This window comes from Mauremys reevesii, linkage group 5 (genome assembly GCF_016161935.1).
Source record: "Mauremys reevesii isolate NIE-2019 linkage group 5, ASM1616193v1, whole genome shotgun sequence".
Taxonomy (NCBI): domain Eukaryota; kingdom Metazoa; phylum Chordata; order Testudines; family Geoemydidae; genus Mauremys; species Mauremys reevesii.
The window spans coordinates 57,491,210-57,515,937 of NC_052627.1; the positions used below are offsets into that span (position 1 = coordinate 57,491,210).

At 41.8% G+C, this 24,728-nt stretch overlaps 1 protein-coding gene across 18 annotated transcripts in view; it reads left to right on the forward strand.

The window, feature by feature from the left end:
• Nucleotides 1–24,728, forward strand: part of DCLK2 (doublecortin like kinase 2) — a 137,662-nt gene that overhangs the window by 71,926 nt on the left and 41,008 nt on the right. For 14 of the 18 annotated variants that reach the window (XR_005599635.1, XR_005599634.1, XR_005599636.1 and 11 more), the window contains 3 exons: nt 398–492; nt 16,580–16,652; nt 19,250–19,358. Coding sequence is in view for 14 of the 18 variants with exons in the window: in XM_039542028.1 (XP_039397962.1) it covers nt 398–492; nt 16,580–16,652; nt 19,250–19,358 (277 nt within the window). In the remaining 4 variants the exon portion in view is untranslated. The other 4 variants (XM_039542031.1, XM_039542033.1, XM_039542030.1 and 1 more) reach the window with 3 other exon arrangements.

A 24,728-nucleotide genomic window follows, 5' to 3' on the forward strand; every position in this document is an offset into this window, starting at 1 on the left:
GTCAAATTTTGGCAACCTGAATTGTATCTCTTTAATATTTTGTTATGATATCGCAATAAATTATGCAACTTAAAGACCCAGTCCTCCTATCTTTGTGTACCCAAACCTCCCACTGGCAACAGGCAGACTGGCTCTCATGAAACTGGAATAGAAATGCAGTGTTTTGTATGTTCAAAGGATGCATCCAATTTCCGGCCAATGGGAGTTTGACTGAGCAAAGGATACAGTATTGGACTTTATGATTCTTTCTGAGATGTTGGGGTTGGGCCTGTTTAGTCTTTATGTGAGTAAACTCAGATAATACCTCAGAGAGGCACATTATATTGCAATAGGCATTTGCATTTTTATCTTTTAATAATTGTTTCTTCCTCTTGGTTGCCTTTGTTGCTCTGGACAGTCAATGGAACACCCAGCAGCCAGATATCCACTCCAAAATCTACCAAGTCCTCCAGCTCTTCACCAACCAGCCCGGGGAGCTTTCGTGGACTCAAGGTAGGTATTGCACAGCTGGGTCTTTTGCAGCAGAAACTGAAACTTTCATGCTGATAACCAACCCCTTACTAATGGAACAGAGTTCTAGGTGGTGCTCAAGAATACAAATCAAAAGTACATACATACCTACAAGAAATCAAAAACCAATTCTAGTCCATAAGCCATTCTTGCTGGTTTAATTATTGATTTAAGTTAGTTGGCAGATTTGGGGTGAGATTCTGTGATGTGCCTTTCTAAGAGGTGCAGCACACAACTCTGAGTCTGTTGCGGGAGAGGGGGTGTGCTGGTGGCTTTGAGCCATCTCTTTGCCTACATCTCTGGGCACCTATCCTACACTGCCTCTGCAAGGGATTAGAGTCGGGGGAGAGCAGCATGCAGAACAACGCCAGCAGCCCAAGGAGCAGTGTATTCTGGGATGTCTTACTTTACAGGTTGCTGGGAGGAAGGAAAACCAGTTAGCCAAACCATTGCACAGACCCGGTTAAGGGTCCTTTCCACACCTAACCTGAGTTTTATGAATGAGTTAGAGGGAGACAACCATGTCCTGGCTTAGGCCTAGGCCACCCTTCCCATGCAACTTAGAAAGCCTAAAGCTCTGGTAACCACCCAGGGCTACTCTATGGGCTGCAACACTGCAAGTTGCTGCCCCACCCCTGGCAAGCACCTCTCGCCCCTGGCAAACTCTTCCTGCCCCTTACATTAGGGCTTATTAGGGGATTCTCTGAGAGCAGCCTTACAGCTGTCAGGCTTCCGCAGTGCTTGCACCAAGAGAATCCTCCCCTAGTGAAACCATGGCTTTCCCTTTACCAGGGCTCTGGCCCCGTTACCTTATCTGTGGGGCTAGAATGGTGGCGAGACTTTTGCTACTTGTCTTTTGTAGGAGAATTTTCTAGTGAATATATACATTGCAGCATTTCTCCAAGTGCACTAGAGGATTCACTCCCTGATCATTCTAAGTTGCAGTTCCCGTTGTTGAACATAATGGTTGTAAAGAGGATGCATAATTTCATCAAACATAATTGTCTCAATTTAGAGAGCACAGAAAGGACAGATCACAATTAGAGTGGTACTCAGGTTTGGGTTTTTTGACATACTAATTATTGAATCTTTGTCTATTTCGACTGCATAGTGCACTGATTTCTGGCAGGCTTCCCCGGTGAGCCTGCTAGAAAGGAATTTTGATTGACATAAGTTCCAGTATATTCTTAAATTACTTGGTTCTTGGTAGTAATTTTGTGCATCTCTTGCACTGAGGCCACAGTGCTGAGCTATACTAGTTCCTCTTCGCACACGGGCTTAGATTGATTTCTTGTTATGCACTCTGTCTTGAAAAAATGACGTGTAGGAGCAATATCAGTTTTTACTTGTGAAAATGTCAACTGAGTATCTTAAATCAGAATTTGGCTCAAAAAATCTCCAGTATTGTATCCTGAAGTTGCTTATGGTATAAAACACCATTATTGGTGGAATTGAGGGTATCTTATTTACAAGATTTTTCGGCTTCTACATTTTAACAATTTCTTCTGCTTTATCTCATTTACCTCAATGAAATTACTAATGTAGAATTACAAATAATTACTATTCTGATTGCTTTTAATAGAGATAATTTCTGATAGTAACAAGCTATTTTTAATCAAGTGGAAAGTCCTCTCTCCCTTTCACTGTCAGTTTCACTCAAGTAGCTTCTGCAGTAATTTTCCATTTTTGAATTCAGTCGATACTTGGTACTAATGGATTTTCATGTCAAATAAGCCATGCATGCATCATCAGAGTTGGAAAATGGCAAAAACAAACTAATCATCCAAAAAACATAAAGTACCTACTGAAGTAGTAGCTACCTCTCATTTTTCCCACTGGTATGCAGCTATTCCGAAGTAGACTCCAGCTGTGTTTTGGTCACTAGAGAGATGGGTATGCTTAGCTGGTTCATCTTGGGGTCAATGCCAAAAGGAGTTAATGCATTCTGTCACACTTGTTTCTGTTTCTGGGATACATTCCCAACACTCATCTGTTTCTGGGAAGTATTCCAACAAGCATGCATGAGGGTCAAAGAATTAACATAAAAATAGTAACAGGAATATTGTAACACATTTATACCTGTGCTTTTTAGGGGGCCATTATATTTGTGGTGTTTGGTTTGACCTGTCCATCTATGAAAAATAAAAATTCAATTTTATTATTTTGTAGGGCCTTTGCAGTCCTTGCCTTATCCCACTGATTATGTCCCCTGTTGCACACTGTGTTCTTACATGCACAGGCTGGCTTCCTGCACTTGTATAAAGCTGCAAGGAATCGCTGTCCAGGAAGTGACAGGTTTCAGAGTGGTAGCCGTGTTAGTCTGTATCAGCAAAAACAACGAGGAGTCCTTGTGACACCTTAATAATAAATACATTTGTTAATCTCTAAGGTGCCAGAAGGACTCCTCGCTGTTTTTGTCCAGGAAGTGACCATGACTGCAGCTGAGAAAAAATGTAGATGTTGAAACCATGGCAGAACATTTAACACGTTGAAGGCACAAGATGATATGCAGAGGGTTGGTTTGTTTGAAAAGTTAATGTTTTGGCTGCTGATTTCATTGTAGACGTGTATTAATATGTAGAATATTAACAGACAATTAAGAAGGTATTTTAAAAATTGCTGGTGGTTTTATGTGTGTGCACGTGCAACAATTCATGCAGTAGCTCTCAGGAATTCAAAGGGCAGGGCTCTGACACTTCCCTTCTTGTTTTTTTTTTTAAGGTTTTTAAAAAAACAGACCCAAATGCTCATTCTGCTCCACAGTTTAAAAAAAAGAGAAGTTATGGTTACTTATGAATGCTATACTGCTGATTGAGCTCCCCTTTTCAATGGCAATTGATATTCTGTATAGAAAATAAACGGTCATTTCTTTGATTAAAGTGGATAACAATTCTGGTAACAGTGTCTATTGTTGCATAATCATTGGAGACAATTATGATGAGGTCTTTTTGTCTGGAAGAAGAGAACAAATCAGGGTTGATTTTCAACTTATTGAAATGATCATGCAGGAATAGCAGCTGCAAACACAATACCCTTGCAACACCAATATCTTCTCGATCTCCAGAGCAAAGTGTATGGCAAATTAAGTACATTGCGTATTTCACCACAGGATTGAAGCTTGATAATAAATGCTAAAGACCAGGGCAGAGCTTAAGTGATAATTCCAGGCATCAGGGTAGAAAAATAGCAAATCATAATGACTTTAGTAGCAATTTTTCTTTCTTGATCACAGACCTTGACCCTTGCATCATATTCTCTTCATACCACTTTTCCTTCAAAGCAAAATGAAGAATTATTTCACTCCCCAAGGATTTCCCTCTCCTCAGTGTACTGGATCCATGGAAATGGTACCCTCAGGGGCAGAAAACCAATCACAGGAAACAAACTCTTGAAGGAAGAACAGCTTATCTTTTTATAGAGGGGCTTTTTTCTGCCCTGATAAACTTTCATCCAGAATGTCATTCTGCTACTGATTCAGTGAGCTAACCAACCAGCTCAGGATGCTGTTGTAAGTCCCCATCCTGCAGTGTTTGTTCAGGCAAAACTTGCACCGGAATCTGGGGGATGATATTGAAGTCAATAGGAATTTAACCTACGTAAAGATTGCAGGATCAGGCCCTTTCATAAATACACCTCTACCTCGATATAACGCTGTCCTTGGGAACCAAAAAATCTTACCGCATTATAGGTGAAACCGCATTATATCGAACTTGCTTTGATCCACCAGAGTGCGCAGCCCCGCCCACCTGGAGCACTGCTTTACTGTGTTATATCCAAATTCATGTTATATTGGGTCACGTTATATCGAGGTAGAGGTGTTCCTTGACGGAAGGAAAGTTACTGTGACACAGTGCTTTTGTGAGGATGGGTTAGTAAATGACTGGGGTACCCATGGAAACAACACATGCTATCACACACTACTGGATATTGGTATGAGTTTTCATTAGGGCTGTCAAGTGATTGAAGAAAGTAATTGCATGATTAAAGAATAATAGAATACCATTTATTTAAATATTTTTGGATTTTTTTTAACATTTTCAAATATATTGGTTTCAGTTACAATACAGTGTTCACTTGATATTTATTTTTGATAAATATTTGCTGTAAAAAAAAAGAAATAGTATTTTTCAATTCGCCTCATAGAAGTACTGTAATGCAATCTGTTTATCATGAAAGTTGAACTTACAAATGTAGAATTATAACTGCAAAATAATTATAACTGTACAAAAAATAACTGCATTCAAAAACAAAACAATGTAAAACTTTGGAGCCTACAAGTCCATTCAGTCCTACTACAGCCTAGGTTGCCAGGCTGGAGCTCCCCAGCTCCTCTTGCCTTTCCCCAGCACTGTTCTACCTCTGGTACCCTGCCCCCAGGCAGCTAGGTCCTTCTCTCTCCACTGCTAAAGAAAGACTGCCCCAGCTCCTGGCCCCCAGCCATTTTATAGGGCCAGCTGTCTCCTAATTGGGCATGGCCCCAGCTGTGGCTGCCTTCCTAATCAGCCTCCCCTATTGGATCCCCAGGGCAGCCCTTTCCCAGGGCTGTTTTAATCTCTTCAGGGCCGGAGCGGGGTGACTGCCCCTCTACACACTGCTATAACATGAAATATATGGCAGAATGCGGGTAAAACAGAGTAGGAGACATACTATTCTCTCCCAAGGAGTTCAGTCAAAATTTAATTAACACATTTTTTTAATGAGCATCATCAGCATGGAAGCATGTCCTCTGGAATGGTGGCCGAAGCATGAAGGGGCATATGAATGTTTAGCATATCTGGCATGTAAATACTGGCTACAAAAGTGCCATGCGAACACCTGTTCTCACTTTCAAGTGACATTGTAAATAAGAAGAGGGCAGCATTATCTCCTGTAAATGTAAACAAACTTGTTTGTCTTAGCAATTGGCTGAATAAGAAGTAGGACTGAGTGGACTTGTAGGCGCTTAAGCTTTACATTGTTTTGTTTTTGAGTGTAGTTATGTAACAATCTACATTTTTAAGTTGCATTTTCACGGTAAAGAGATTGCACTACAGTATTTGTATGATGTGAATTTAAAAAGGGGTTTACTTTATCATTTTTACAATACAGATATTTATAATATAAACTGAGCATTGTACACTTTGTATTCTGTTGTAATTTAAATCAATATATTTGAAAATGTAGAACAACTTCCAAAAATATTTAATAAATTTCAATTGTTATTCTATTGTTTATCAGTGTGATTAAAACTGCAGTTAATAGCGATGACATTTTAAAATCATGATTAGTTTTTTTGAGTTAATCGCATGAGTTAACTGCCCTAGTTTTAATCAAACCTCTGAACTTTTTTCACATCAATTGGAAGATCATTGTGCATAATGTGAGTGTTGGGGAGAGGCTTACTTTCATTTTTCAGCATAGATTCTGATTTGCTGAGTCATTCAGAAATTTGACAGTCAAACAAACCATGATAGTGTCTTGGATAATGCAGGATGACTTAACAAGGAGGACAGTGTTCTTTTTACTCTTCTATAAGCTTATGACTGACCGTTGAAAAGTACAACCCTTCTGGTTGGCATCTCCAGTGACCCAGATATATAATGCTCTTAAAATACATGTTTTCTCCTTGGCTTCAGCAGATCCACTACATCTGCTGCTACTAGATAGCACTGCACCATTTAAAAAAAAAAAAAAGCAAACTCCCAATTTGAAAGGGTTAATCAAATCTGTCAGAAGCTTTCATTTAGGGGAAAAGAGGAATCAAGTACTTAACATTATGAGATTTTAAAGCATGGTCTCGGACTTTCCAATGCTCCCTTGTGTGTGTTTGGTTATTAATAGACATCAGGATTTGTGAAGTGTTTTTTGAAACTCATCTCAGACTGGTTAATTCAGCTAAAATGTTTCATTTTCTGTCTGACATTTTAAAACTGTTTTTACAATCCATGTGGTGAAAACCACAGCAGCAAAACGGTTTAGGTGATTGGTGTGTCCAGCAGATACTTTGTGTATCTCTTCTGAAATTAGGTTCCATAAAACCCAGCCTTGCTTTGTAAATTTCTGTAAATAAACAGGCTTTAACTTTGAGGCATAGTTTTGGAAACCTGATTAAGCAACTAAATAACACTGTGCTAGAGTGTGTGTTTTCAATGTGTTGAAACCAAATGACTACGGTCAAAGGGCATTATGGCCCTCAGGGGCGGCTCCAGACCCCAGCACACCAAGCGCGTGCTTGGGGCGGCATGCCGCAGGGGGCGCTCTGCTGGTCGCCGGGAGGGCGGCAGGCGGCTCCGGTGGACCTCCCGCAGGCATGCCTGCCGGAGGTCCACCGGAGCCGCGGGACCAGCGACCGGCAGAGCGCCCTGCTTGGGGCGGCGAAATGTCTAGAGCCGCCCCTGATGGCTCTGATCCAGCAAATCACTTAAGTGCATTCTTAACTTTAAGCATGAGACTAGTCCTACTGATGTCAATGAGTTAAGCATGCACGTAAGTGATTTGCTGGATCAGAGCCTATATTCTTGTGGGGTTAAATTTTTTTAAAATTTCCCTTTAATCATGTTAGCATGTTCAATTTTAAAAATATAAACTTCCGCAAAGTTGATCATTTTATTATAGTGAAATAAAAATAATAGAGCTTGTTAGAGGAGTCCTTTAGACACTGCCTTCAGATATTTATATTTAAATATCTTTACTGATGGTGTAATAGATTAGAAAGATTTAGCCTGTCTGTGCTAGAAAGGGAAACATGAACATGCTACTTAGTGTAAAGCCAATTTACAGCTATCATAGATGGGCTCGGAATTCTGAACACTCTTGCTGAAGAGATTTTGAGCTGCATGGCAGTAATGTCAGCGTAGTTCTTCAACATTTCTAATGCAGCCCTGTCAAGTACTTGATATTGCAGTAGAAAGTGAAGAATTTAATATATAGTGCATCAGCCAAACGTGGGACTGCTGGGTCCCATTTATAACAGGATCTCTCCCATTGAGTTAATTAAGAGAATTTGAAATCAAGCAGAAGACCAAACAAAAATAATGGAGTCTTTCACTGTAGGATGGGGTTCTGGGACAAGAACTGCAATGAGCAAGTAAATATAAAGCAATATGTCAGTGACAGTGAGGACTTTGTCCTGGGACTGTCCTGGCTTAAAGCCTCAGTCTTTTGTCAGTTTTGTCCCATGAATCAAAATGGATTAGAGCTTTATTATTTTTTTTAAAGTGGGAAAACCTAAAATAACACTCTGGTGGCTATTTCACTGCCCTTTCTTAGTACCACGCTTCCATATGCAAATGCTCACTCATAGTGGTTATCTTGTCACCTTTTATAGCAATGAAGACATTCTTGTAATATTCAAACTCCCTCATTGCCTTTAGCAAATGAGCTTCCTAAAGTTCCATGCTATGTATTATCTATTTCAATATTCTGTTTCATACCTATCACGTTATATATTCCAAAAATTAAAATAGTCAAATACAAATAGTTGGCCACCAACTAGAGACCATGCTTTCTGCTGACTGTATGTGCATTCCAGCTGTTTTCTAGTCACTTCAGGTAGACATGTAGGAGAATTAAATATATGAATAACACTCCAGATCCTCAGCTGCATAGTTAAGACCTTATCACTCATTTCTATTCAAGACAGCATCTAATTTGCATGTCATCTTCAAGCTTAAAGTAAACACCTTAGTTTCTAACACCTTTAAAGAAAGTTGTTTTATCAGTGAGATGTGTATATAAGATGCGGTACTTTTCTCATAGCCTCTTCCAAGAAAATCTGAGCTTGGTTTTATGTTTTTTTGGGTGAGGGCGGGAGGAGAGAAAAGAAGGTTTTGGGGTTTTTTTTGTCTCATCAGCAGGCATCTGTTCATCTTATTCCACATATTGTCTTGTTGGAGTGACTGACTGCATAAGAGACTTACAGGGCCGCCCGGGGGGGGGGAGTGGGGCAATTTGCCTCGGGCCCCGCAGAGGCCCACACGAGAGTTTTTCGGGGGCCCTGGAGCGGGGTCCTTCACTCGCTCCGGAGGCCCCGGAAAACTCTCGCGGAGCCCAGGCCCCTGGAGCTTCTTCCGCTCCGGGTCTTTGGTGGTAATTCGGCGGTGGGGGGTCCTTCCGCACCGGGACCCGCCGCCGAAGTGCCCCACAGACCCACAACGGGGGGTCCTTCCACCCCCGGACCTGCGGTAATTCAGCAGCGGGGACCCCCGCCGCGGGTCTTTGGGGCACTTCGGCGGCAGGTCCTGGAGCGGAAGGACCCCCCGCTGCCGAATTACTGCCAAAGCAGGGGCCCACCACCACCGAGGACTCCAGGTCCCCTGAATCCTCTGGGTGGCCCTGGAGACCTATATCCAGAATTAAATAATTACTCATAACTGGGGATGGGGGCGTGCTCGGGGAGTAGTGATAGGTAATTTCATTGCAGCTGTCTGGCCCTCTTGTAATTCTGTAAGCCTTATTTTGGGTTATCTCAATGGTCCTTGGCCAGATTTGAAACAGCTTTATGAAGTACCACTGACTTTTTCATCACTCCCATCTTGTTCTGTCCTTGTATTGCTGTGGTAGTCATGCAGTTGACTGTTTGAAGGAGTATGGGGAACACTTGTGTCTTTGGAAAAGCCCTGCACTTGTCTTCACAAAGATGCTTCCTTTCCTTTTATAGAAATAATATAAATATTTAAACTCATTAAGAATCAGATTGGAGAATATCAAAAGCTGTTTAGTCTTGCAGACAACCTCAAAACAATATCAGCTTGTGGGAGTCAGAGGGTTCCTCTTAGGTCTTTTGGAAACATTCACCATTTCACCATAATAATGTTTGTGGCATAGCTGCTGCCAGGGAAAGGAAAAGGATTTCTTGCATTTAAATGTTAAATTAAATGTTGTTCTTCATACAGTATTTCCTATGAAATACTGTTAGCAGATTTATGATGACATTGTAATACAAATTATAAACTATAAAGATACAAACCACATCCAATTCCACATGACTCACTTGTCTCCTGCCTACTGCAAATGATTATTTTAAATTCCTAGAGCCACTTCTTATGGACTTACAGTGGAAATATTCAGTGTAATATAATATGTAGAATGTAATCAAATGATTTCACTAGCATTAATTTGGCACAGACTATAACTGTCAGTATTAACTCAACCACTAATGTAGTCATAATGTAATTATATAGTATAGTGGCTTACTAAACACTTTCTGTACAAGATTATTTCCTTAGGGATGAACTTAAAGAAACCTTAGTGGTGCAGAAATAGTACTGTATGCAGTGGGTCCTATCTCTCTCCAATAAATAATATTTTACTTTTATAAGCTTAATTTTTCTGAGTCTTCAGTTAATTTAAAATTTCAGGTGATAAGCTTCATGATGTGACGAAAACTGACAGGTTTTTGGGAAGCCGCTGTATTAAAAAAGAAATTGGTTCCTTTAAGTTAGTTTTAAAATGAGGTTTCCCAGGCTTTGTACCCAGTACTAGTTTCTGTGGCATGGAGTTCTCTCTCGATATTAATGAATGACTGGGAATTGGGTTGATGGCAAGAATGGTTAGTCATGCCATACTCCTTAGGCTAAATTAATGTGTTCCTTGCATCTTGTCACACTGAGCACCAAAATACATGCTTTAAATTCATAGGCACATATACTGTGAGTGTCCTTGTTGCAAGGCCATATATCAGAATGTCACCCAACTTCTCCAGCTTTGTCAAGCAGCCACTATAAAATAATTCCATATACAGAACAGCATGTTGGATGTTTGTGAAGCTGTGGAAAATTAATACTCTTCCGCAGAGGTTTTGGTTTTACACATTTCTGCTTGAGGAAGCTAAAACATTAGTTGGACAGGTTTGATTTTTAGAACAGATTTTGTGGGTTTTGTTTGTTTTTTGGCAGTGTAAGTGAGGCTTTGTAACACTATATTTGACTAGTTTTGTAAATCGTGTGTGTGTTGTAAAGTGTCTTCTGTGTGTCACTGAATGCTGTGTTGCTTTGGTTTAGTGTTTGCTCTGGATGTTATGTGAAAACAGGATGTGACTTGAGGGAAGGCAAAGGTGAAGATTGCTAAACTGCACCAAAAAAAAAAGTGCTAACTGCCACTGTGTGCCTCAGTGGAGCATAGCTGAGAATACCAGATTCAGGACAAACTGCTGAGAAATAGGGCAGACTCACCCCTCATCTGGTGGTTATTCTAAACTTCTGTCTTACTACACTGGTTGACAGCAAGTCAAAAATGCTGTCTCCTTAGGCATTCCGACCCTTGCTTCACCACCCAGCCACTGGACTTTATGATGAGTAGTTATTGAGAACAAATTTAATCAAACAAAAGGTTCTTCTAATCTCAAAAGATCAGCTACATACCCAGGTCAATATATAACTCACATCTTACTCAATCACTGTTGCCAGTCCTTTAGTATCAAGTATCGAAAGGTTTATTTATAAGAGAAAAGAAAGAGGAGAGAGTTAAAATAGTCGAATTCATATACATACAATCATTACAAAGTTCTTGTATCAGGTTTGTAGCAGTGATGTTACAGACTGCTGGCTTGTAAAGTCTCTGGTGTCTTCCAGAAGATTGGAATGTCCTCAGTCCTCACTGTGCTCCTTTAGTGTAAATCCATAGTCCAGAGATTAGAACATTGAAGAGGCAAAATGGAGATGTTGGCTCTTCTATACCTTCTCCCATGTGGATGGAATTTTTACTGTCTGAAACAAAGTCCCTGGCTTAGTGTGTGAAAAAGTACAGACATAGATGGAGTGCTGGGTCACATGAGCAAGTCACATGCCATTACCTATATTCTGGCTAAAGCACTCACAGGAAGGCTCACCAGGCAGGGACGAGCTTCTTCTGTGGCCTACTGTGAGAGTTAAGTGGTGTTTAATGGGCCATCAGTTGAATAGTCCATTCACAATGTGCAGTCTGGCTCCAATGTAGATTTTATGTGGTGAGTGTTACTCAGGAATATAGCACATATGTAGGATGCCAGCACTAGAGTGACCATATGTCTCGTCTTCGACCGGTACAGCTGGTCGAAAAGGGACTCTTGCAGCTCCGGTCAGCACCGCTGGCTGGGCTGTTGACTGTCCTGTTGGTGGTACCGTGCAGCAGGGCTGGCAGGCTCCCGGGAATCAGCCAGTATGTCCCCCCTCCATCTCCTATGTGTAGGGGCAGCAAGAGGGCTCTGCATGCTGCTTCTGCCCCAAATGCCATCCCTGCAGGTCCCATTGGCCGGGAGCTGCGGGGGTGACACCTGCTGACAGGGCAGCATGCAGAGCCACCTGGCCCATGCCTCTGTGTAGGAGCTGGAGGGGGAACATGCCACTGCTTCTGAGAACTGCTTGATGTAAGCACTGCCCAGAGCCTGCACTCCTAACCCCCTCCAGGGCCCCAACCCCCTGGTCCAGCCCTGACCTCCATCCCGCCCTACGAACCCCTCATTACCAGCCTGCACCCCAAGCCCCTCATCTCCAGCTCTACCCTAGAACTTGCATCCCAAGCCAAAGCCCTCACACACCCCCCGCACCCCAACCCCCAGCCCAGAGCCCCCTCCTGCACACTGAACCTGTTATTTCTGGCCCCACCCCGGAACCCACACCCCCAGCCCAGAGTCCGTACCTCCTCCCACTCCCCAACCCCCTGCCTCAGCCCAGAGTCCCCTCCCATAGTTTGAACCCCTCGGCTCCACCCCCCAGCCCAGAGTCCCTCCTGCACCCCAACCCCTTCATCCCTGGCCCCACCCCAGAGCCCTCACCCCCTCTTGCATCCCAACCCACAGCCTCAGCCTGGAGCTCCCTCCCTCACTCTGAACTCTCCATTTCTGGCCCCACCCTGGATCCCTCGCCCCCTCCCGTACCTCAGTCCCCTGAGCCAGCCTGGTGAAAATGAGTGAGTGAGTGAAGGTGGGGAGAGTGAGCAACAGAGAGGGGGGAATGGAGTGAGAAGGGGCAGGACATGGGCGGGGCCTCAGAGGAGGGGTGGGGCAGGGGGTGGGGCAAGGATGTTCAGTTTTGTGCAAGTAGAATGTTGGCAACCTTAGCCAGCGCATAGCCAATATTTATAACTTCAGATACAAAAATGATTCATGCATATAAACAGGATAATCATATTTATCATATCATAACTTTGCTGTTGACACCTTACAGGATATACTTTGTACAAGATGTGTTGCAATTGTCTAAATGGCAATATCAATTATATAAATGATCATATCTCAATCATACGGCATCACACTAATGTACGGTACTTTTAACTAATAGCAGAAGTCCTAGCTAGATACTGAAATGGAGCCTAGATTCTAAAGTGATGGATGTATTCACAGTTTTTAAGAGACAAGATAGTTCTACTCTTTTAGTTAACAGCACAAGATTAAACTACTACATGGTCACCGTAGGGCCAAATTCTGCCTTTCAGTATGAATTCTTTGACAGTTGTTGCAGAAATTGGAGAGCAGAATAGAGTCCTCTTGGCCAAATCCTTCTCCTCAGTGTATGGTCCCTGTGATTGTACTGTGTAAGAGGAACAGGAAGTGGGGAGTTTGTGTGGGCTGGGAGTAGATGAGGATTTCTTCTCATTTCCTGGCTGCAAAATGATAGTATGTTCATTGTATTAACTAATATAGTCTCTGAGTTTCTGAGGAACATGCAGTAATTTCTGTGCCTGTTTTTTCCCTTATTACATAGGGAATGGATGGTAGACTGGTGAGTCTGTTTGCAAGTCCAGTGCCCTGACTCTTTCCCCATCTTAAGAGGCTGTGTACCGCGGCGGCGCTGCGCGCAGCGCTGCGCGCGCGCGCTGCTAGCGCCAGCGCCCAGTCAGTCGCAGAAAGCGCTGGGGAAAGCCTCCCCACGCTGTCCATCCCCTCCCCCTCGTGGGGGGAGCGGACAGCACTGAGCACGGGCCAGCGCTGGGGGGCTGACACACTGGCGCTTTTGCGCGCAATTTGCAGCGCTGCAGAGGGTGTGTTTTCACACCCTGCTGCAGCGCTGCAAATTTGTAAGTGTAGCCAAGCATTGTGGTGCAGGGAGTGCTTATGGAGCTGTGCCTGCCAACTTAACTGGGGTAGCTGGCTGCTGGAATTGTCCCTTAGCTCTTCACAGAATAGAAAAATAACTTTCTAATCTGTGGCAGGTTTTAAAAAATAATCTCTTTAACAAGACTACCCACAGTATTGCTATTAAATCATTTTGTTGTATAAAAAGAAATTCAAGGGATATTGCAAATGCTGGTCATCCGAAAACATAAATATAGTTGCTCTGCTTTGTAAGTATATGCACACAGACTATCTGCTTATATGTCCCTTCCCTTCCTCATCAATTTAGTGTCTGACCCCCTCACAGGCATTGAGGAATTATTTCCCTATCTCACCAGAACGCTGCAAGGATTATTACCCCAATTTTACTGCTGAGGAATTAAGGCACAGAGGATCTGATCCACAGCCCATTAACTCCCATTGATTTCAGTAGGTGGTGGATTAGACCTAAAGAGGTTATTACTTGCCCAAAGTCATGCAGTAAGTGGGGCAGAGCTGGGGCTAAAATCCTGAGTCCTAGTCTAGTGCCTTAATCTCACACACCACCATCCTTCCTCTTGCCTTTCTGCTATTCTTGCCTGCATTTTTCTATCCCAGCTCACTATAGAGTAAGATTCTAGTACATTTCACTATCCTGCATCTCGCAAGGATAAAGCCATCTAGAAATGTGGATTGGATGATTTGCTATCTTCACCTATTATCACTTATTCAATGACATTTTTAAATCATAACCAAAAGAGAGATTAGATATTTTTGCTGATGACTCAGACTTTTGTACAAAGATGGGTCAACATTATTATCCTCATTTTACATTTGGAGAAGCCGTAGCACTGAGTCATTAAGTCACTGACTGACTGAATTACAATCTTGCATCCGAAGAAGTGGGTATTCACCCACGAAAGCTCATGCTGCAAAACATCTGTTAGTCTATAAGGTGCCACAGGATTCTTTGCTGCTTCTACAGAACCAGACTAACACGGCTACCCCTCTGATACCTTACAATCTTCTGTTAATGTCATAAACAGGACACCTGGATTCAGTTCCTAACTCCTTTATAGCAACTAGATAATGCTGCTTTTGTTATGAATTAACTTATGCTGTTTAAAAGTTGTCAATAGGAAGTGGCAACTATCCAGTTGCTGCTGACGCTAACTGACAAGCAGCATTTTTTCTGCGGCTTCATAAAATTAAGTTGCACCATAGCTAGTCACTGTACCTTTAGCTGTTTTGTCACTTTAGATGCCACTGGAAACTTGAGCACTCATGAGCATTATGTGAGACTTTAACAAAATCTTTCTGCCAGTTCAGTTACTTCACTGACAGTAGTGTTAATGACTTAAAATATTCAGCAATGTAACGAGACAATGTTAGCTGAAATTGAAAATGCTGCACTTGCATTCCCGGGTGTTGTGCAAAGCCTTGTTTCAGCAGATATTGAGCTTAAGGCAGAGAAGCATTTTAATCCTTTGAGAATGGTGAGAACTGTATTAACCCATGAAATAAGTGAGAAAAACCCCCAGGGAACAGGTAGAAGTATCTTGTAAAGGACGAAGGAGGGTGCTTTTAAATACCTATTAATTTAATAAAGCACCCATATGTTTTGAACTGAAATAGGAAGCCTTGTAAAACTTAACATTCTAGTACATAAAACATTTTCACTGTTTGATTGCTTTCAATTTATTCATTGCACAAGTCCCTGCCTCCTTTTATAATAACACTGCACTGCTTTATATATCACTGTGATGTGATGTGAGGCAAGAACTTTTCTTAATTAGTTGTGAAGACCCTGTTAACATATAGTACCTGTAAAATGGAATTACTGTGGGAAATGTCATCTTGTCTGAATTTCTCCTTAAAAAATTGTTTACTCTGTCTCTATTCTTATATATAATAGTAAAAATGCATTGTTCAGTTGGGATGTAGAACAGTTACGTGACTTCAGTTTCTCTTGTTACTAAAGTGAATGCTTAGAACTAATATAAAAAAAAACCCACTCAGGGTCGACCCTAGCTATTCTGGGGCCATATGCAGCCCCCCTGTGGGGTGTGTGTGGGGGGTCCCAGGCCTCTGGGGGGGGGGAGGGTGGGCTGTCTTTGGGGGTGGGAAGGAACCACCCCCCTGCACTCTCTGGCAGCACAGCTGGGGCCGGGTTGCAGCACTTCCCACCGCTGGTGAGTGCAGGCCCGGCCCTCCTGCAGTCCTCAGGGGAGTGGGGTGGGGCTAGGGCAGAGAGGGGTGGGGGCTTTGGGGAAGGGGTGGAGTGGGGGTGGGAAGAGGCGGGACAGGGGCTAGAGCAGCACGCAGGGCACCAGAAAATTTGGTGCCCCAAATTTTCTGGTGACCTACGCAGCTGCGTACTTTGTGTATGGGTAGGGACGGCCCTGTCCCCACTAAATGTAAAGCTAATTTTAGTGCTCATAGAGGTGCCAGACTGCCAGCCTTAGATATTGAAATTCTCCTTTAAGACATAGAAATTAGTGGTGGCAATGCAAGCCTCCCTATACCACCCTCCCAGCATGCCTCAGCGCTAATCTAAAGAGACTATGCATCAGGGTGAGAGGGAAGTTCTATTAATGAAACTACAAACAGTACCAGTTGTGATGGTGGACTTTAGGTTATGGACTGAGACCACCGACTCGTCGTGTATTGGCCTCTGAACTGTGTGTAGTAATGACTCTTGGCTACTACAGGTTTTGAATCTGGCTTAGATGTGAAAATTTTTGTAGTCCTTACTGGTCCCTTGGTTTGGGGGAGGACGGACTTTCCCTTCCCCACACTGACCCCATAAAGCCCAAGTATCACTTCACAAAAGTAGAGAGAATGTCATTTGCTGTGATTGATTAATGCCAGTGAAATCAGTGGTGTGACTCCTTTCATAAACAGGGCCTCAGAACTGGGATCCCAGTTGTTATGGGCAGCCCTAGGGCAAGGTAACTATGTTGAATAAGTATAAAAAATTAATATGTATAAAAATTGAATTGGGGAAGATAACTTGTTTTCTTATTGTTCATTTTAGTAACTTTATTATCAGAAATAATGGACTTATGCATATTTCCATAGATTCCTCCACACTGTGGCTCTTCTTCCAATGTGAATGGTGTGCCTGAACTATTCCATTGCATAAGTCCTGAAGGTAAGCACTTAAACCATTGTCTGCTACTAACCTTTACAAAATCTTTGTTCACCTTTAAGTGACTTTGTTAGCTCGGTGATACTAGACAACTGCTAGCAATCCGTCAGATTTTAATCTTAGATCCTTGACATACCTTACTAGGTACTGAATGTTCGATAAACCGTTACTGCACTTGCTATATCAAGTCTGTACAGTGAGAGAGATGAATTCGATTCTAAATAATATTACCCCTTTACCAAATGATAGCAGATTTTTAGACCTTACAGGTCAGTTTCCCATTGGAAGACAAATCACTCTCAGGCTATTATCAGTGTTTTATTTACAAAATGTACCTACACCTTCTTTCCTTTAACAAAATGACACAAGATGCACAGACAAATCCCTCTTTCAGAACCGTGAGCTGAAGCCACCACTGTCCTCCTACAAAGAGGCAGCTGTCTTGAGCCTCTTTCTCTTCTGAGTTCCCCTGGAATCTCACTGCTCAAAACATTATTGACTCAGCTCCCTGGAATTTACACCTGGGAAACCCTCTAACCCAAAGCTAGGTTACATGGTCTTGCAATATGGCCTGGCCATTTACCCTTCTTTTATGCTGTTGTTATGCAACCAACACACAGGAATTTCGGAAAAGGTTTCACTGTCCAGAACATGCTCTAATCCACACAATCCCATTAACGACTGCCTGGATGCAGAGAGAGTTTCATCCTGAGTGCTTAACCTCAACAACTCATAACGTGCATGCCATAGCAATATCTTCATTAATACACTCCTCTTATAACTTGATTTAATATGTTACAAGCAGCAGTTCTGGTCTAAAATTTTTCTTTATGTATTGACTTCAGGACTGAGGCCGCTTTTACAAGAAGATTTCTTTGTTTCTAAAGATCTGACCTGAGGTATTCAGACTGCCATATTCAAGGTTTTTCACCCAGTCCATCTTTATAGCATTATACTAGTCCATATTTATAATCATCTCCTTGCTCCCAAGCAACATTCTCCCCAGCTGCAGCTTCACCAAGTCATTCTGGAGAAAGCTGTAGGGTGCAAAATGAATAAAAACCCCTGCTCTTCAGTCAAATCCCAGTGGGCACTTTAGAGTGATACAGTCAGCCCATTCACGGAAATTATGAACATTGTGTCTATGGTGACCCCGCAAAAGTAAGGTGTTTGCAGTTGGATTGGAACTGTAGTCTTCCTCTTGGTAGCCCATTTTGCTGCAAGTGGAGTCATCAGACCAGCCAGCCCCCCTATTCTAAACTTACCTTTTCAGTTCTGTAGGAGATCATCTTATGGATAAATCTCTGTGACCATTGTGGGAACTTTGTTAATCTTTTTGTTTTTCATTACCAAATAAGTAATCTGTTGAGAATAGGGAGGCTAGTAAAGCATTTGTGATCTTGTTCCTACAAAAATACTTGCAAATTGATGTCTCTTAATGTGTGTGAAAGAGTGGTTGTAGTCAGGATGGGAGAGCAAGACAAGAAACTTAATAAAGAACAGGTTTTAAGGCAATGATCTTATTTGTCCCCACTTTACTTGACGTCTATTTCCAATGTAGATAGAAGTGTTGCTATGATCTAAAACTAGTTCTTGTCTCCTTTAATAAAGCGATTAAGTCTTTAAAATGGGATGACGCTATTATACTGTAGAATTAACTGGTTTTTAAGGAAAGATACAATGTTTTTTTAAAAAAAACCCTTAACATTAGCAGTTATAAAAGTTATCTGTAGTTTGGCACTATGACAAGAAATTTGGTACATAGAATTTCAGTGCCAAATTTTCTAGACGACTGGGACCTGACTAGCTCTTTAATTAAACAAATCAAAGACAATGAGATCCATAGGCAATGTTGTCAGTAAAATGTAATGTCTCTTGAATGTTTTTGGTTTAATTTTAATACACAAGCAAAGTGTAATTGCAGTCTTCAATATTTGGTTGGATATGTTGTTGCACCTTAGAGAAGGTCTTGCATAGGTGGTTTAGCCAAGAGACTTGTATGATAGCTGCTGTCTGTGCTAAGCAAGGAGGAGTCAAGAGCTGTTACTTTTTTATGGTATGAGAAGGGCCTCAAACAACATAAAATATGTTTAATTAGTCATCTGAAATTTTCCTCATTAGTTAAATGCATAACTGTCTTTTTTTACATTACCAAATGTTTACTGTTTTTCATGAATTTGTAATTCCGTTCCTTTTTTTTTTTTTTGTGCTCAAGGAAAACACCAAAGAAAAATAAAATTTAAAAAGAAGGCCCTCTTAATAAAAAGCTAAATGTGTCAGGACATAGCTGGAGTTAAACATTTAACTAGAATTTCTGTCACTTTTGGGATTTGTCAACATAGAAATGACAATAATATATCAATGTTTTTCTTATGTGTTAACAAGGACAAGAAGGTCACACAGCTCTGATTAAGCTTTAACCGTTCTTGTTGCTGTTTTGAAATAAAAACAAAGGGACAAATTGTACTGAACATAGTTTATTTTTACATTCCTATTTTGTATCTAGGAATATCTACACTGTACTCTTGAACTCTGTGGGGATATGCCATATTGCTGATGTCTCTCTCCACCTTACATTATTGTCCTTGCTTTTTGTGCAGGTGTGAATGGAAACAAGTGCTCAGGCTCATCCACTATTCTTGAGAAATACAGAGTGGGAAAGGTGATTGGTGATGGCAATTTTGCTGTAGTAAAGGAGTGCGTAGAACGGTAAGCAAGGAAGTTGTTTAGCTATATTTCAGTTCTATATCTTTTAAGCTGTTGATTTAATTAAACAGAATCCAGTGTGTATGTCTGAGACAGTGTGTATATACAGTATGTAGAAAATATACATACAGGTATACATAGTATAAAATGTATGTCTATCAATAGTATGTATGACAAAACAAAACAAAATAAAAAAAGTCATGATAGTGCAATAATGAGAAATAAATATGGCTTATTTTTCTTCGAGTGATTGCTCATGTCCATTCAGTTTAGGTGTGTGCGCTCACCACATGCACCGGTGCCAGAAGTTTTTTCCCTCAGCAGTATCCATAGGGGACCAGCTCTGGCACCCCGTGGAGTGGTGTGCGTATGCTGCGGCATATAGGGCATCGCTGGCTCCCTCCACTCTCAGTTCCTTCTTGCCACCAATGACTATGCATGGAACTTATGCTTCTTCAGCTAGAACTGTTGCTTTTCATTCCTTTGAACTCATTTGCCCCTTGCAAATATTACTGCGTATAGTTTCCCTCTAGGTTAGTTCAACCTATTTGTTAAGTTAGAGATTTAGTAGGTCCCTAAAGGGACTTCACCTTAGGAGGGGCATGCCCCAGTCCCCAGGCTTTAAACCCCATGATCACTGTAAAAGGGCCATGCCCATTAGCAATCCACATAATAGTTGTTTATGGTGCTTGGGTGAAGGTCATGTTAGTGATAAGTGCAAAATCTGCAAGTCCTTCAAGCCCAGGACAAAGAAAGAGCGTGACATTCATTTGAAGGCGCTTCTGATGGAGTCTGCCCTTACCCCGATGCTGGAGCAGTGCTCCGATTCAGCACTGAGCACCGTGACCTTGGTGCACAGCGTCCCCCTGGTACCGTCTATGAGCTGGCACTGATCTCCTTCCGTGGCTCCAGCCAAGAAGCCCAGGAAGGAAGGAAGGTCTCCAGCTTCCCTCAAGGGAAAGAACCCGGATGAACGGACCTGTTAGGAAGGAGTCGAGAAGGTCCTCCTCCAGAGTAGAAAGCCCTCGACTAGGCAGACCTACCTGGCAAAGTGTATGAGGTTCTCCTGCTGGGAGGCCGCACAGGGCATCTCCCCTTCGCATTCTTCGGTGCAGTCAATCTTAGACTACCTGCTTCATTTAAGAACCAGGGCCTGGTGCATTCCTCTATTAGAGTGCAACTGGCGGCTATTTCAGCCTTTCATCTGCCAATCCAGGGGCAGACAGTGTTCTCCCATGACATGACTGTCAGGTTCCTTAGAGGCTTCAAGAGGCTCTTTCCTCAAGTTCGGTTCCCGACTCCTCAGTGGGATCTCATCTTGGTTCTGTCCAGGCTCATGGATCCGCCCTTTGAGCCTTTGGCCTTGTGCTCCCTGTCTCACGTATCATGGAAGGTAGCTTTCCTGGTGGCAGTGACATCAGCGAGGCGAGTCTCTGAGCTGTGAGCCCTGACCTCAGAACTACCATACATGGTCTTCTATAAGGACAAGGTCCAGCTCCGGTCCCACCTGGCCTTCCTTCCCAAGGTGATGTATGTTTTCCACATGAGCCAGGACATCTTTCTTCCAGTCTTCTGCCCTAAGCCCCATGAGACTAACGAAGAGAGGCATCTTCACACTTTGGATGTAAGAAGGGCCCTGGCTTTCTACTTAAATTGGACAAAACCTTTCGGTAGGTTGACTCAGCTTTTCATCTCTACAGCTGATAGGATGAAGGGCCTCCCAGTGTCCATGAAAAAGATTTTTAACTGGATCACATCTTGCATTCGGATCTGCTGCAAGTTAACAGGAGTCCCTCTGCTGCCGATCTTCAGAGCCCACTCAACTAGAGCGCAGGCATCCTCAGCAGCTTTCCTGGCACATGTTCCAATCCAGGACCTCTGTAAAGCCACGACGTGGTCCTCAGTATGCACGTTCACAGCCCACTATGCCTTCACACAACAGGCCAGGGATGATGCCGGGTTTGGCAGAGCTGTATTGCAATCTACATGTCCATGAACTCTTTACCCACCTCCAGGGGTACTGTTGGGAGCCACCTAAATTGAATGGACATGAGCAATCACTTGAAGAAAAGGCCATTACCTTTTTCTGTAACTGGTGTTCTTCAAGATGTGTTGCTCATGTCCATTCCACAACCTGCCCTCCTTTCCCCACTGTCAGAGTTTCCAGGAAGAAGGAACTAAGGGTGGAGGGGGCCGGCAGCACCCTATATGCCGCAGCATATGCGTGCCACTCCAGGGAGTGCCAGAGCTGGTCCCCTATGGATACTGCTAAGAGAAAAACTTGTGGCATCAGTGCATGTGGCGAGCACACACACCTAAGTTGAATGAACATGAGCAACATCTCGAAGAACACAGTTATGGAAAAAGGTAACTGTCTTTTATAATGTCTACAGCAAAGAATGTTTGTGGAGAGAAAAAAATGGAGAGTGAAAACAATTAAAATAAAAAAATAAACTGATATAGCCCTGAGATTTAGTTATCCATATACTGTAATAGTCTGTCTTCTAATCACATAGATATGTTTATACTGTATATAATGTATTGGAAGAAAATTTCTAAGCTTTAGTTTATGAACATGAGAGAGAGAGAGAAAATACATCCAATACATTAGAAGAAATTAGGTAAGCAAGAACTATTTAGTAAGTTTGTCACTTGTAAAAAGTGTGTGCGCATCCATCCATCCATGATTGCTAGTGGAGGGGGCACTCTCTCAATTGCTAACAATATTTCTTAGAACCATCTGACACTGGCCACTGATAAAACAATTACGTGGGTTTCTTTGATCAGTATTATTTTAAAGAGTCTCCAGCTTTGTCCATAGCAATGGTTTTTGTTCCAGCAAATGCCTGAGAGAGCCTTGGGGCTCACGGAAACAATTTTCATTGTTTAATCCCTATTTGTAGGCTTCTTTTTAAGAATTCATGGGAGGCTTTATATTCAGAAGCTCATGGAGCAACTGACTCTTAATTATGAAGTGAAATGTCTCTTCATAGTCTTATCAGCTAATGAGAGAACTTTCGAAGATACTTCTGCTGGCTAAGTCTGAGTCTGACTCATGTACAGAAATGTCAGAACGTGCTGGCTACCACTGCTGAACTATTACCTGCATTCTCCTCTTCTTGGATTCAAGTGTGTTGATCTTAAAAAATGACCCTAACTCTGCTGCCACTGTTATGGTTTCCCAGGAGTCTTGTTTCTTGTTGCTATATCCCATTAATTCCTCTCCATTAACCAAACAAGTACTGGCAGCCAGTACATCAAAACCCTTAGGACCTTTTCAACCTGATCTAGCCCCCAAAATAGGCAGTGACTACTTGCAAATCCTCCATACTCTTCTTAGTTAGCTTTCTCCGCTTTCCAAAAAAGCTTTTAAATGTAAATGCATTTGGCGTCTCAGGGCTTTTCTCTGCTCAGAACTTTCTCTACAAATGCAGAAAACCCTCAGGCAATGAAAATAAAACCAAAAACTGGCAGACACTAATAACAAATGAAGCAAAAAGGCAGAGCCAAAGCACACTTTTGCCATTGTGGATTTCTTCTCTGTCATGTGATGGGGTGATTCCCCTGAATGATAATTTCATGCTTAGTTTTAGTGCATAGTATTAAGTAATTTTCTGTTTTCACTCATCAGGGAACTCTGTTGTACAAATATCCAGGCTTATGCGTTAAAGAATAAGAGTTAGAGGACTTCTGATGGAATTACTTCCTAAACCAAGCCAGATAGCTAAATTTGACCCCTGTGTGTATAGTTACTACTTTAAAGGAGCTTTTTGTCATGCACTGAAGCACATTAGGGTTTAGGCTTAATGCTATCTCTCAACATTAACATCTCAATTCTTGAACACTTAAAAAACAATTTTTCCAAAAGCTTAGGTTTTTAATAAGCTTCACTAGCTCAATGGGGAAATCTGTGTGGTGCTGCTTAGAAAGCTTGAGGCAAATATACAATCTAAAGAACTTTTAAAATTTATAAAATGACATAGCTAGTCTTCTAATGACTAGATTTCCATCCAGTTCACTTGGCAGGAAACTACCCATGAAAGACTTGGGTCATAATAACTGGACACTGTTTTATGGTGTGAAGGCACAAAATTGCTGTACTTTATGTACCCTGAATGTGACATTTCAGTGTCTGCACATAGATTCAACAATACTTGAAAAATGTTTTGAGATCTCAGGATAAAGATGCCTGATAATATTTTTTTTTGCAAGTGTCTAAATTCCATTTTCAGAATCACTTACATCATGGTGCAAGTCACTTGGACTTGGGCTCCTAAGTGACTTAGTGCTTTTGAAAATGGGACATAAGCTCCTAAGTGATTTAGACACTTTGATAATTTTACCTGAATTCTTTAGAAAGCAAGGTTCAGATAAAAGAAAGAGCCCTCTGGTTATAAAGGAATAGTAGCTAGAAATAAACTATAAAATAAATAAATAAATAAAATCCCTACTTTTTTTGTATAAAACTCCTTTACATCTAGTGTCTTCAGTCTAGTGATCAGAAATATTATTGAAATCATCTGCTGATCAAAAATATCCAATCTATAATACTAGTGGGAAAGGAAATGCTAGTTCATATCATATATGGAGATATACCTATCTCCTAGAATTGGAAGGGACCCTGAAAGGTCATTGAGTCCAGCCCCCTGCCTTCACTAGCAGGACCAAATACTGATTTTGCTTAAGATCCCCACGTGGCCCCCTCAAGGATTGAACTCACAACCCTGGGTTTAGTAGGCCAATGCTCAAACCACTGAGCTATTCCATCTCCCTGCGTTATAAACACTCATCTGTTTGCAGTTTTATTATTTGTATTACATAGCACCTAGAAGCCTTAGTCATGGACCAGGACCCCACTGTCCGAGGTGCTGTACAGACAAAACAAAACAGTCCTTGCCCACAAAGAACTTAGTCTCAGACAACTGATGGATACGGAGCGTGCAGTGCAAGGAAACAATGAAACAATATGATCAGCATGATAAGTGGTGGTATGAGCACACCAGTGGGCTAGCCATTGTCAAGGTTATTACAGGTATCATGACAGAGGAGAATTTTAAGGAGGGATTTGAAGAAGGATAATGAGCTAACTTTGTGAATCTTTACAAGGATCTACTCCCTGTTATATGACAAACTCTGAAAATTTTGCACATATCTTAACTGGATTTTGCAGTGTGTTTATCATCAGGCTTTTGGATAATTTACTTAAAGTATCATCATACATAGATTGCAATTCTGAATTACATGCAGTGCCCATAATACAGTTTTACATGGCTTTATAGTGAATATAAGAAGATAGTATTTAAATCTCAAATGCTGTTCAGATGGAATTTCTTCTTATGTGCTACACTGAATCAGGTTGTAACTATGACAACC